Source organism: Pteropus vampyrus, unplaced genomic scaffold, assembly GCF_000151845.1.
Source record: "Pteropus vampyrus isolate Shadow unplaced genomic scaffold, Pvam_2.0 Scaffold55, whole genome shotgun sequence".
In the NCBI taxonomy this organism is placed as follows: Eukaryota; Metazoa; Chordata; class Mammalia; order Chiroptera; family Pteropodidae; genus Pteropus; species Pteropus vampyrus.
The window spans coordinates 8,825,605-8,837,857 of NW_011888836.1; the positions used below are offsets into that span (position 1 = coordinate 8,825,605).

General features: G+C 33.6%; 1 protein-coding gene across 1 annotated transcript in view; it reads left to right on the forward strand.

The window, feature by feature from the left end:
* SMCHD1 (structural maintenance of chromosomes flexible hinge domain containing 1) overlaps positions 1 to 12,253 on the forward strand; it is a 138,390-nt gene that overhangs the window by 55,976 nt on the left and 70,161 nt on the right. Inside the window, exons 18-20 of the mRNA XM_011360478.2 lie at positions 3,162 to 3,239; positions 3,315 to 3,434; positions 6,033 to 6,177. Of these exons, the coding sequence (XP_011358780.1) occupies positions 3,162 to 3,239; positions 3,315 to 3,434; positions 6,033 to 6,177 (343 nt within the window). The remainder of the gene's footprint in view (positions 1 to 3,161; positions 3,240 to 3,314; positions 3,435 to 6,032; positions 6,178 to 12,253) is intronic.

A 12,253-nucleotide genomic window follows, 5' to 3' on the forward strand; every position in this document is an offset into this window, starting at 1 on the left:
ATAAGATCATGTCACCTATAAACAGATAATTTTACTTCTTTCTCGAATGGATTCTTTTCCTTCCTTCCTTTATTTCTCTCCTTCTTGCCCTCCGTCCCATCATTCCTTCCCTTTTTTTTGCTTAAGAGCTCTGGCTAGTACTTCCAGTACTATGTTGAATAGAAGTCATGAAAGCAAACATCCTTGCCTTGTTCCTGATCTTAGAGGTAAAATTTTAAGTCTTTCATTGAGTATGATATTAGCTGTGGGCTTTCCATAGGTCCACAAGGCTTCACACATGATCTAGTCCTGTCTCCTTTTTCAGCTTCACTTTATTCCATTTTCATCCTCACTCCCCGTATAATCATATTCTTTTTGCTCTCATTCAAGTCCAGTTTTTCCACCTCTGAACCTTTGCATGTGTTTCTTCTGCCTAAAACTTTAAAACAAATTTTTGACAAGCTTTTTGTTTCTCAGGTTTCAGATTGTCATTTTCTCAGGGAGGCTTCTGGTAGTAATATTTTTCTATTACTTTTTTCAGTTTCGTATTTCCTGAAATTTATTTTTATAACTGGAAATTCTGTTATTAAATGTATCTTTGCTCTCTAGAACAAGGGTGACAAAGTATTTGTAAAGGATCAGGTAGTATGTAGTTAGGCTTTGGAGTGTCATAAGTTCTTTGTCACAGCTGCCTAACTGCCATTCTAGAATGAAAGCACCCATGGACAATAAAGTAGCTTATGGATCCCTTGCACTAGAAAATAGAACTCCATGAAAGCAAAGATATTGTTTATATTCTTCACTTCTTTTTAGTGCCTAGTATGTAGGAAGTAATTAATAAGTGTTGAATAAATACATAAAAATCAGAAAGTTGATCTTTTTTAAAGAACTTCTGATGGTGGTTTACCATTTAATTTCCGTGTAAACTAGTAATTGCAAATTAAAAGTAATTTTTTTTTATTATGAGTGAAACAGAAAAATGGAATTACATAATTGGCCCTGATATATATTGGTTAACCTAATTCAACAATTGTTCAATATTTGGTTATACTCGCTTCATGTGTTTATTTTTTTTGTGGTTGTTGAATTGCAGGTGTGTGAATCTCTAAAAACATGTATATTTTCAATTTTGATATTCCTTGGTATTATCTAATACCTAATCCAACTTAAATTTCTATGATTTTCTAAACTGATCACCTTGTATGTTTTTTTTGTGTGTGATTAGGCACTATTATTATTACATAGTTATTATAGGTCTTTCTAAGTCTTTTTTCAGAGTAGAGCCTCCTCCTCCTTTTCCATGCCAGTAATTTATCAACAAAACCCAGTCACTTGTACTGTAGAGTGTTTCACATATTTCTGTTTACCTCTTTGGGATGTCATTGAACTTGTTCCACTATTTGTTCAGTATCCTGAAAACTGGAAGTTAGCCCTAAAAGTTTGACTTGATTTAGGTTCACTATTTTTTTTCTAAAGCAAGAATCATAGCTAATCTGTGTTTATTATGGTATTTTATCACAAGAGACATAATGTCTGATTGTCCTACTTTTCATGATGATGGATCTTTGTATTCACTTGTCTGATATGATGATAAAGTTCTCCTTTTACTCATCAGTTAAAGATTTTTGCTTGAATTAGTTATTTGATATACAAAATGGTGATTTTACCCCACCCCAGGTTCTTTCATTCCTTCTTAATTTATGATCCACAATTCATCTGAGAAGAAATTTCTTTTGTCAGTTAGAGTTATTGGTTTACTCTGAAACACAGCTTTTATAGGAAAGGCAATATCATGGCTTAATTCTTTTTCTTTAATTGAAAATTACCAGTCAGTACAATAATGCTAGTGAGTGCTTTTTGGGTGTTTTTGTTTTGTTTTGTTTTGTTTGTAAATTTATGGTTTTTTAAAATATATATTTAATATTCTTCATTCATTTTGATGTGCCATCACACTGGCTACTCTGTCTTCTTAATATGAACTTTCTTGGTCTTTGATGCAATCTTTCTTGTTTTCTAGTTTAAGATATCCTAGAATCTTCTAGCACATGGTCTACCCTAGACCTGGATTCAGCCATTACTTCTCATTCCTTTCAGTGAGGAATGGTATTTAGAGGCCACAATCTGAGTGTTAGTATTGCTCATTGCTACTGGGTAAAATTGCTTCTAAGTTTTTTCAGTTGATAACATGAATATTTTTGGAAAAGAAAAGAAAAACAATTCATATTGACATTCTAGGTTTTTATTTAATCACTTTGATTTTATGCTTTTATTTCATTTTTCATATTGAAAATCTTGATTCTTAACAACATTAACAATTACTTATTTGCTTTATCCTACAATATGTTTAATTTCAAAATAATACTAATATAATTACTACTAATAAAACTATTGCATTAAATATGTCTTCTTTGCAGTTCTGTTTGTCCTTAATATATTTCTGTCTGTATAAATCATTAAAAAAAAGTTAGTCTCAAGTTACTCAAAATGATTTTATTGTGATCGTATCACCTACTTGATGTTTTGGTTTTATGAATTACTTTGGTTTTTGTTTTTTGTTTTTTGGTTTTTTTTTTTTTTTGAATATTTAACAACATTCCAAAGTCAAATATAATAAGGAATATTTCGAATAAGTGGTATTATCCCTCTATTCTGTTTTCTTCCTCTTTCTTTAGTAATTTTATTAGTTTTGACTTATCTTTCCTGTTTTTCCTGTTATAATGCTAAGCAAGAAAAAATGTGTTCATATATCTTTTCCTTCCTTAAAAAAAGGTAGCGTATTTTATTTATATAAATATAAATGTTTTTACTCCTTGCTTTTTTTTTTCTCTTAACAATAGATCACTAGGTCTCAGAGTCGTTTTATATAAACTATGCTCTTTTAATTTTCTTGGAGAAAACTTTTAAGGAACGTGATTTTTAATATCAAAAATATATATACTTTTGTTTGTACTGTTTAAGTTCGTTTACAGGTAAATTTTTAAGAATTGAAATAAAGGAATTTTAGTGAGCTGAATGAGTAATGCTGTTCACTTGCGTAGGAGAGCTTTAGATATTTTGAAGTTTCAAAAACAATTTTTTAAATGTATAGCAAAAGGGGATATTTGGTGCCATTGTGACATTTCATATTCATGTTCTATATTCAGTTTCACAAGGTAAAAATACTTCTTTTTTCTTTTATTAAGCTTCAAGTGGAAATAAAGAAATCATTTCACATATTAGTCAACATGGAGGAAAATGGCCTTACTGGTTTAAAAAAATGGGTGAGTTATTCTGAATGTCAAAATTATATCAGTATTATGTTGACTTGATTCATAATTTCATCTTAATTTTTCCAGAAAATATTCAAAAGTTGGGGAATTACACATTGAAATTACAAGTTGTAGTTAATGAAAGTAACGCAGACACTTATGCTGGAAGACCACTACCATCTAAAGCAATTAAATTTTCCGTTAAAGGTAAGCAACACACTAATAGATAACTATATGCTAAAGGTGACATTTTAAATCAAGGAGGAATAGATAGGTAATTTAATAAAAGATGTTTGACCAGTTGTTTAACCATCTTGATTTTAAAATGATTTTGTAATTCTTCTTTATAATTATATTCCTTCTAAATTTTGAAGACGTCATTGTTTTCGAGCTTTTTTTATTGTTGCTGGTGAAGTCTAAATCTATTCTGATTCCTGACCTTTGCATGTGAACCCCTCTGCCCTGTCCTTCTCCCCAATCTCCCTGTTCCCTAACCCCCAGATGTTTAGAGAATCTTTTTTTGTCCCAGTGTCTGCAATTTTAAATTCTAGAGTTTTCTTTGAATTACTTTGATTTCTTACTCTGTTCATCTTTCAACAATATCTGATATTAAGATGTTGGACCTCTTGACTGATGTACTAATATTCTTTTTTCTAGTTTCCATCTCTTGCTTTTAATTTTCTACTTTATGAGAGATTCCCTTAATGTGATGCTCTACACTTTCAATTGAGTTTTTCCTCCCTGCTGTCATTTTTTAGTTTCTAAAATATCTTTTTTATTCTGTGGTTATTTCCTTTTAGTATATTCTCTTCCTACCTCATGGATTCAGTATCTTTATTCTCTGAGCATATTAATAAGTGGCAGTTTCTCTTGAAGCTTCTAAACTCTATATTCATAATCTATTTCCTCCATGTTTATTTTTCTGTTTGCTCTGGCTCTTTCATATTAGGTGCTATCTTACATGACTGGCGATTTGCTCACATTTAAGATTTAAAAACTTTTATTTCATTTGGAGAGATTATGACATTGACATTTTTTAGGTTTTTCTCTCTTTGTTCAGATTTCCCAGAGCGGAGCCTTCTAGTCTCCTGCTAGGAGAGTAAACACCTGGCTGCCAATATTTTGGGAGCCAAGCTGGGGAAGACTCTTGCAAGTCTCCCATTTATTATGTAATCTTTCACTTGATTTTCCTATTTTCAGTAGACTGTGACACCTTTAGCAGTTCTGTGTCCATCCCTCCTTAAATGTACGTACTCTTTTTACCTCTCCCAGAGAATAAACCATCTATTGCTGGGGCTGACTTGAGGAGGGCAATTGACTGGCTCTATGTATTGAGGGGTGCGAATCTTTGGACTGCTTCTTAAACAGACTTCAGCAGATCTTCCTTTTTTTTTTTTTTTTTTTTTTCATTTTTACTCCAATTTGATATAGTCATTCCTGAGATTTTGGGGTGTCCTATAGAGTGAATTAGATTGGATCTCTGCTTGCTTTCTGATGATTGAAGATTTGAGGTTCTTGGGTCTTTCTGCTAAGTCAGTTACACGTGTCTATATGTTCTCCAGCTTTTAAATGCTGTTACTCTTTTTCTTCATTATTTTTGTAGGTTTAGGCCTCTTAAAAAATATCGAGTTTTTGGAGAGAGTTGATCTAAGTGCCTGTGATCATCTTGCCTTCTATAGTAAGAAGGGCCATCATGGAGATCTTTCTTTTTTGTCCATATAAATCTTCACACTCTGTTAACGGCTGTGGAACACATTCCATAGTATGGACATGCTAGTTTAAGCGCTTTTCTGTTGATGAACATTTACAGTTGTTTTCTAATTTTTTGGTTATTACCAGTTCTATTGGTATATGGGAAAATAAATTATGCTGGTTTGTGTACATGTGCTAGAATTTCTCTGGGGTAGATACCAAAAAGTAGAATTGCCAGGCTGAAGTATATGTGCTTTAACATTTTAAATTTATTTACTGTCAGATCACTTTCCCAAAAGGTGATGCCATGGTGCCCTCACCAACAGACTGTGAGAGTTCCAGTTTCCCTATGATCATTCCTGGCAAACCTATATACTTATTTAGCCTCTTTGGCAGTTAAATTATTCCTTTTATTATTAGGTTGTATACCTCTTTTGGCCTTTATTGGACGTTTTATGTCATCTCTGAAAGCCTGTTCATTTGCTTTGTCCATTTCAATAGTTAAAGATGTGGTTTGCAAATTTGAGCTTGTATCTGAATCACCTGGAGGGCTTATTAAAACGGACTGCTAGGCCCCAATCCCACAGTTTCTGACTCAGTAGGTTTAAGACGAGCCCTAGAATTTGCATTTCTAATAATTTCCCAGTTATAGCTGAAGCTGTTAGACTGGAGACCACACTTGGAGAGCAGCTGGTTTATGAGAGGTTTTTTGTATCCTGGATTTTAATCCTTTGTTGCATGTGTTGTGAATATTTTCTCTTATAGACCTTCCTTTTTAACTTTTATCTTTTAAACTTTATCAAGTCATTTTATACCTTTTTAATATGTGTTTAATAATGTTTTGTCTTAGTTTTTCCTATGGTAAGGTTATATTGTATTCTTTATTCTAATAATCTGCTAGAATTTTACTTTCATGTATGGTGTAAGGTAGAAATCTAACATCATTATTTTCCCAAGTGGATTATAGATATAATTTATGTAATTTTTGCATAGGTTTAAAACATTGTCTTTATCATAGTCTAATTTCCCATACATAAATGGATCCGTTTTGGACCTACAGTGAATTTTCTGACCAATGAATTTGCTTTTCATTTTTATCTTTTTTTTTAAAAGAGGGTAAGCCGGAGAAATTTTCATTTGGTCTTCTCGATCCTCCTTTTCGTGTTGGAGTTCCATTCAATATCCCTCTGGAGTTTCAGGATGAATTTGGTCATACTAGTCAACTAATAAATGATATTCAACCAGTTCTTGAAGCAAGGTAATTTGAAACATCAATTTGTATTTGACTTTTTTATTTGCTAAGCAGTTACTCTTTTTATAGCTTAAATTTGTTATATGTAGTTAACTTCAGTATTATTAAAATGTTTAATGAGTTTTTATGATACCCTGGTGATTTATTTAGCCCAAATCTAAATAAACGTGACTACAGTGTCTTATATATATTGGCTACCAAAAGTTTGTTTTGACTAAATTTATTGTTAAAGTTGTTTAGATAAGACTGATTGCTCTGTCTTACTCCATTTCTTTTTGCAAGTATGATAATTATTAGTAATACCATGTTTATTCTGTTGTTTGCTTAGAAATTGTGGCCATCTAAACTGAGAGATACTGCCTACTAGTAGGTTTTGAACCTCCTAATGCAATTTAGTTTGGTTTGTTTTAAAAACTGTAGAATAAAGTTTGTGCTTTCCATGCAAATTTGAGCCATTCCTTAGAATTTGCTTTTACTTAATAGCCTTTTAAAGTGGTGTGATTGGCTTATATTAAGAAATAGCTCTTAGAAACTTAACAGTGTATCTAATGATGTAATTGAGGATGTTCATTATTTTACACTATCTCTTTTTGTGGCACCAAGGGAAAAGTTCTTTATCAGTTTAAAGAGCATGAATGCTAAGTATTTCTTTTTTGCACTGGCTGCCAAATTTGTCTTTTTGGCCCACTTTTCATGTATGCTTTCTGTCGTTCTCATGTATTATTTGTCCTTGTGGTGTAATTGTTTACTCTTTCAATCATTTGAGCATGTACTATATTTCAGGCATTTGCTTGTTGGAAAGAGAAATGAATAGGACATTGTATTTGCCTTCTAGAAATTCACAGATTTAGTGAGATGTAGATAGTTTAGTGTTAGATTTATTCCGTGGTTAAATTCCTGAAAAGCAATACATGGGTATAAAAAATATTCAAAATGAATTTTTTCAGATTTTTGTTCTCAAGTTGCAAAAAGATTCTTGTCTTTTGACACATTACATTCATTTCAATATTAAGCAGTAAAGGAAGAGTTCAATACAGTTGACCCTTGAACAGTGTGGGGATTGGGGCTCTGACTCTTGCACAATTAAAATTCATATATAACTTCTAACTTCCCCAAAAATTAACTAATAGTCTCTTCTTGACTGGAAGCCTCACCAATAACATAAACAGTTGCTTAACATATTTTGTGTGTCATACGTATTATATACTGTATTCTTTCAATATAGCTAGAGAAAAGAATGTTAAGAAAATTATAAGGAAGATAATATTGCATTTGCAGTATTTATTGAAAAAAATCTTCATGTAAGTGACTTGCAAAATTCAGTTCCATGTTGTTCAAGGGTCCAAGAGTGCTTAGACGTTCTTTTTTTAAATAAAACACTAAAAAAAGCTCATCTGGTCACAAATAAAAAAGTATTAGTGCATTAGTCAGCACTTGTTGTTTTCAATTATTACTTTTGTCTTATCCTTGATAAGATGTTCTTACATAGGAAGTCTGTCACATACGTATATTGGTAGCTAAGACCGACTTAAAAAAAAATCTTGGCAGCGTGGCTATGTGAATTTATCTTCAATAAAGTATGACCATTGTCTGAGTGGGTTTTTGGGGGGTTATTTTTGTGTTTCCTATATTTAAAAAAAATTATTCACGTATGTCTCGTAAAGAATCAAATCATTTGATAAGGTTTGTTACTTGAATCTTTTAATAACTACTGCCATATTTCTAAGTAACTTTTATATTGCTACTTCTTGATTGTTTACTTTTAGGCATTATTTCTTGACTTAATGGTTATGGAAGATGAGAACATTTTCTCTTGTTGCCACTTCTATTACAAATAAACCTCCTTTCTGTTCCCTCATTTTCCAGTAAAGTTACATTTTAGCTTGATCAGCATTTACTTTATTACAAGTATATGTAAATGCTAGTCACTTTCTTTATTGCACAACTTTGTTTTTGTTATACTTTTTCTTTGCTAAATTTATTACAGATTGAACCCTAAATTCTCCGCCAATTGTCTGGTCTCTTCTTAAAGTGTTTAAGTGCAGAGACATCTTGGAGACATCTCTTTTGGAACTTGTGATGTGTTGCAGTCTAGACCAGTTGTTTTTATACTCATTAACAGTTGTCATTCTGTTTCTTCCTTCACTTTCAACCTGGGGATTTTCTTTGTCTTCTGTTTTTTGGGAAATACAATTAAAAACAAAAGCTATACCCAGCCTAGAAAACATCTTCACAAATGAGGGGAAAAAAAACAATTTTATTATTGAATAAATATTAAGCCAGAATGTGATGTGGAGATAAAAAGATTGTAAAAACTATAGGAGCTCTTACTCATTTATATCAATAAGTGGATACAATTCATTATATTCCATGTTTTCAAGATAAATTGCTGTGTCTTTATGTCTGGCTGTGGGATTTGAAATTGAGAGTCAGCTGACCACAAGTTAAGCCCAGGAGACTAGGAGGTAGGGCTTTATCTTCTTTGATGATTACGCTAAAGAGAGATGGCTCTCAGGTACCTGAGGAAATAGTCTCAAATTGTGTGAATCTGTTAAGTGGCTTATTTAGCATTTAACCTTTCGTGTATCTCTTGTTTTTTAAAAGAATCCCTTTTGCTGAACAACATCCTTCACTAGTTTCCTAAGAAAAGATACATGTGACATGTGACATAAAATTACTGCTCTAAAAATGCCTTTATTCTTCCTGATACTTGATTGATTTGAATCAAAAGTTAGACACTATTTTTCATCAAAATTATGAGCATTACTTCATTTTTGCCTTTGAGCTTTCACTGTTGCTGATAAATTTAAACTTGGTTAATTTCCCTTTTTTATGTTTCCTGTGTATTTTCTCTGGAAGTTTATAGGGTCTAGTTTTTATTCTTAATTTTATTTTATTTTGTAGGTTTCTTCACTATTCAAAGTACTTCATTCTCTACCTCCCATCATCACTGTTTTCCCTTTCTGGGATCCTTATTTATTTGATAGTGAACCTTCTATCTAGACTGGTTCTCTGATTTTCCTAATTTTTCTGTCTTAATCTTTTTATGTTTCTTCTTTGCTTTCTTTATTTTTATAACTTTTCCATTGAGTTTTCTCTGCTGTACTTTTAATTTCCAAGAGTTCTTCCTGACTTTCTGAATGGTTTTTTGTAGATCCTGTTTGTTTCATGAATGTAATTCCTTTTTTCACTGATAAATAAATGGTGATTTAAAAAAAAAAAACTTTACCTGCACAGATAACTTCTGTTGTCTCAGTGTTAGTTGCTTTTTGTTGGTTTTTCTCTTTTTTCCAGTTATCTGGTAATCATTGGTTTTCTACTTATTACTTAATAGAGAACTAAGTGCACTTGGAGACTCGTGTGGGAGAGGCTGTTCACTGAACTCCACCTAAAGATGATCTGTCTGTAACACTTTGTTGAGGGGAAATCCTGTTGTCAGTATCCTTAAGTCTTTTTTTCTTGGGCTGGAAAGTTTTCGTAAAGAAAAATCTTTAGTCTCTTGCCTGGAGGGGAATATTTTGGTTCTCCAGGTTCCTAGCCAGTCCAGGAACAAGGCCAGGGTGGGAATGGAAATGGAAAAGTCTCAACATCCATATGCATTCATTCAGGATTACCCCTTCTCTTTTTAGCATTTTACTCTCTCCTTCAATTTATCTGCTTTTCCTTGGTTTCAGAGATTCTCTACTTTAACGATTTTCAGAGAATAATCTTTTAGTCATCTGCCAGTGACAGAGAGGGGAGATCTGGCGATATAGATTTCGTTTATTTTTGCTTTTCTCTTTTGACCCCACTTCTAGAGGCACCTAGTACAACCAATTCTGCATAGTACCTGGGAATTCTGTGATATAGATTGGTTTCCACATTTTTCCATTGCTATTTTTAAGCACTTTTTAAATTGAACTATAATAGACAATTAGTTGCTCATATTTACAGTGTACAATTCAATGAGTTTTTTCAATTATAGTGGTATACAATAATAGTTTCAGTTGTACAGCGTAGCGATTAGAGATCTATATAATTCACAAAGTAATCCCCCTATAAATTTTGTACCCCTCTGCCCCTTACGTATTTATTACAATATTATTGACTATATTCCTTAGGCTATACTTTTTATCTCCATGACTGTTTTGTAGCTATCCATTTGTACTTCTAAATTCCTTTTCTCTTTTTCACCATCTCCTCCCATCTACTAACCCTCAAAATGTTCTGTATCTATCAATTTGTTTCCAGTTTTGTTGTTGTTTATTTTGTTCTTTAGATTCCACATGTATGTGAAATATTATGAGATTTGTCTTTCTCTGTCTGACTTACCCCATTTAGCACAATAACCCTCTAGGTCAATGGTCCCCAACCTTTTTGGCACCAGGGACCAGTGCTCCTATGAGAATCTAATGCCTGATGATCTGAAGTGGAGCTGTGGTGATGCTAGTGCTGGGAAGCAGCTGCAAATACAGATGAAACTTTGCTCACTTGCCTGCCGCTCACCTCCTTCTGTGCAGCCAGTACTGGTCTACAGCCTAGGGGTTTGGGACCTCTACTCTAGGTCCATCCTGCAATATCTTTTCCTGTCCCCTTACTTTTAGTATGCGTGTGCGTCTTTTAATCTGAAGTGAGTCTCTCGTAGGCAGCATATGTAAGGGTCTTGTTTTCTTATCCATTCAGCCACCCTCTGTATTGATTGGATCACTTAATTCTTTTTCATTTGAAGTACTTGTTAATAGATATGTAGTTATTGCCATTCTTTATTTGTATTTTTGATACATGTTTTTTCTTCTTAAAGAAGTCTCTCCAACATTTCCTCTAATGCTGACTTGATGGTAATGAACTACTTTAGCTTTTTCTTATCTGGGAAGCTCTTTATCTGTCCTTGGACTCTAAACGGTAGCTTTGCTGGATAAAGTAATCTTGGTCATAGATCCTGGGTTTTTACCACTTTGAATATTTTGTGCTAAGTCCTTCTGTCCTGCAAAATTTCTTTTGAGAAATCAGTCTTACGGGTGCTCCCTTGTAGGTAACTGTTTCTCTCCTGCTGCTTTTAAGATTCTCTCTTTGTATTTAACCTTTGGCATTTTAATTATGATGTCTTGGTATGAGCCTCTTTGGGCTCCTCTTTTTGGGACTCTCTGAGCTTCCTGGGGTTGTGTGTCTATTTCCTTCACCAGGTTACGGAAATTTTCCATCATTATTTCTTCAAATAGGTTTTCAACTTTTTGCTCTTCTCTGGTACCCCCATAATGCGAATGTTGTTACATTTAATATTATCTTCATTATTTTGGATTCTTTTTTCTTGTTGCTGTTCTGACAGGGCGTCCTCTGCTACCCCATCCTCTATCTCAGTGATTCAATCCTTTGCTTCCTCCACTATGTGGATTCCCTCTAATATACTCTTTATCTCAGATAATATATTCTTCATTTCTGAATGGTTCCCTTTTATAGTTTCCATCTCCATTTTTATGGTTATCTCTTTGTTAAAGTTCTTACTGAATTCATCTATTCTTCCACTAAGTTCATTGAGTATCCTTATAACCAGTGTTTTGAACTATGCATCTGATAGATAGCATTACACCATTTTTCCTGGAGCACTGTTCTCTTCTTTCATGTAGGACATGCTTCTTTGTCTCCTCATTTTGGCTGCCTTTCTGTGTCTGTTTTTATGTATTAAGCAAAGCCCCTACATCTCCCAGTCTTATTCGCCTGGCTTTGTATAGTAGGTGTACAGCGACATAGTCCTGAGAGGGATCCAGCTACAGGCCAAGTTTATCCCCAGCCGGTGCCCCTCCAGGTCCTCCTGGTAAGATTCGGCAAGCAATCCCCAGATGGCTAATACCTGTGCCGTGCTTGTAGTTCCCTCAAGAGGCCATGTCAGAAACTGAGGCTGGGTGCCATCAATGTAGGACTTGGAGTTGCTCAGCAAGGGGCACAGGGCATGCCAAGGACCCCACTGAATACAGCTTGGGTAGGGCTGCAACTTGAGATGGGCAGAGTTTCAGGGAGTCCTCTTGGCAGAGCAACCTATGTTATTCAGTTTGATGAAATCTCTGCTATGGCGGTGCCTGTGTTGGCACCCTGGGTGTGGGCAGGG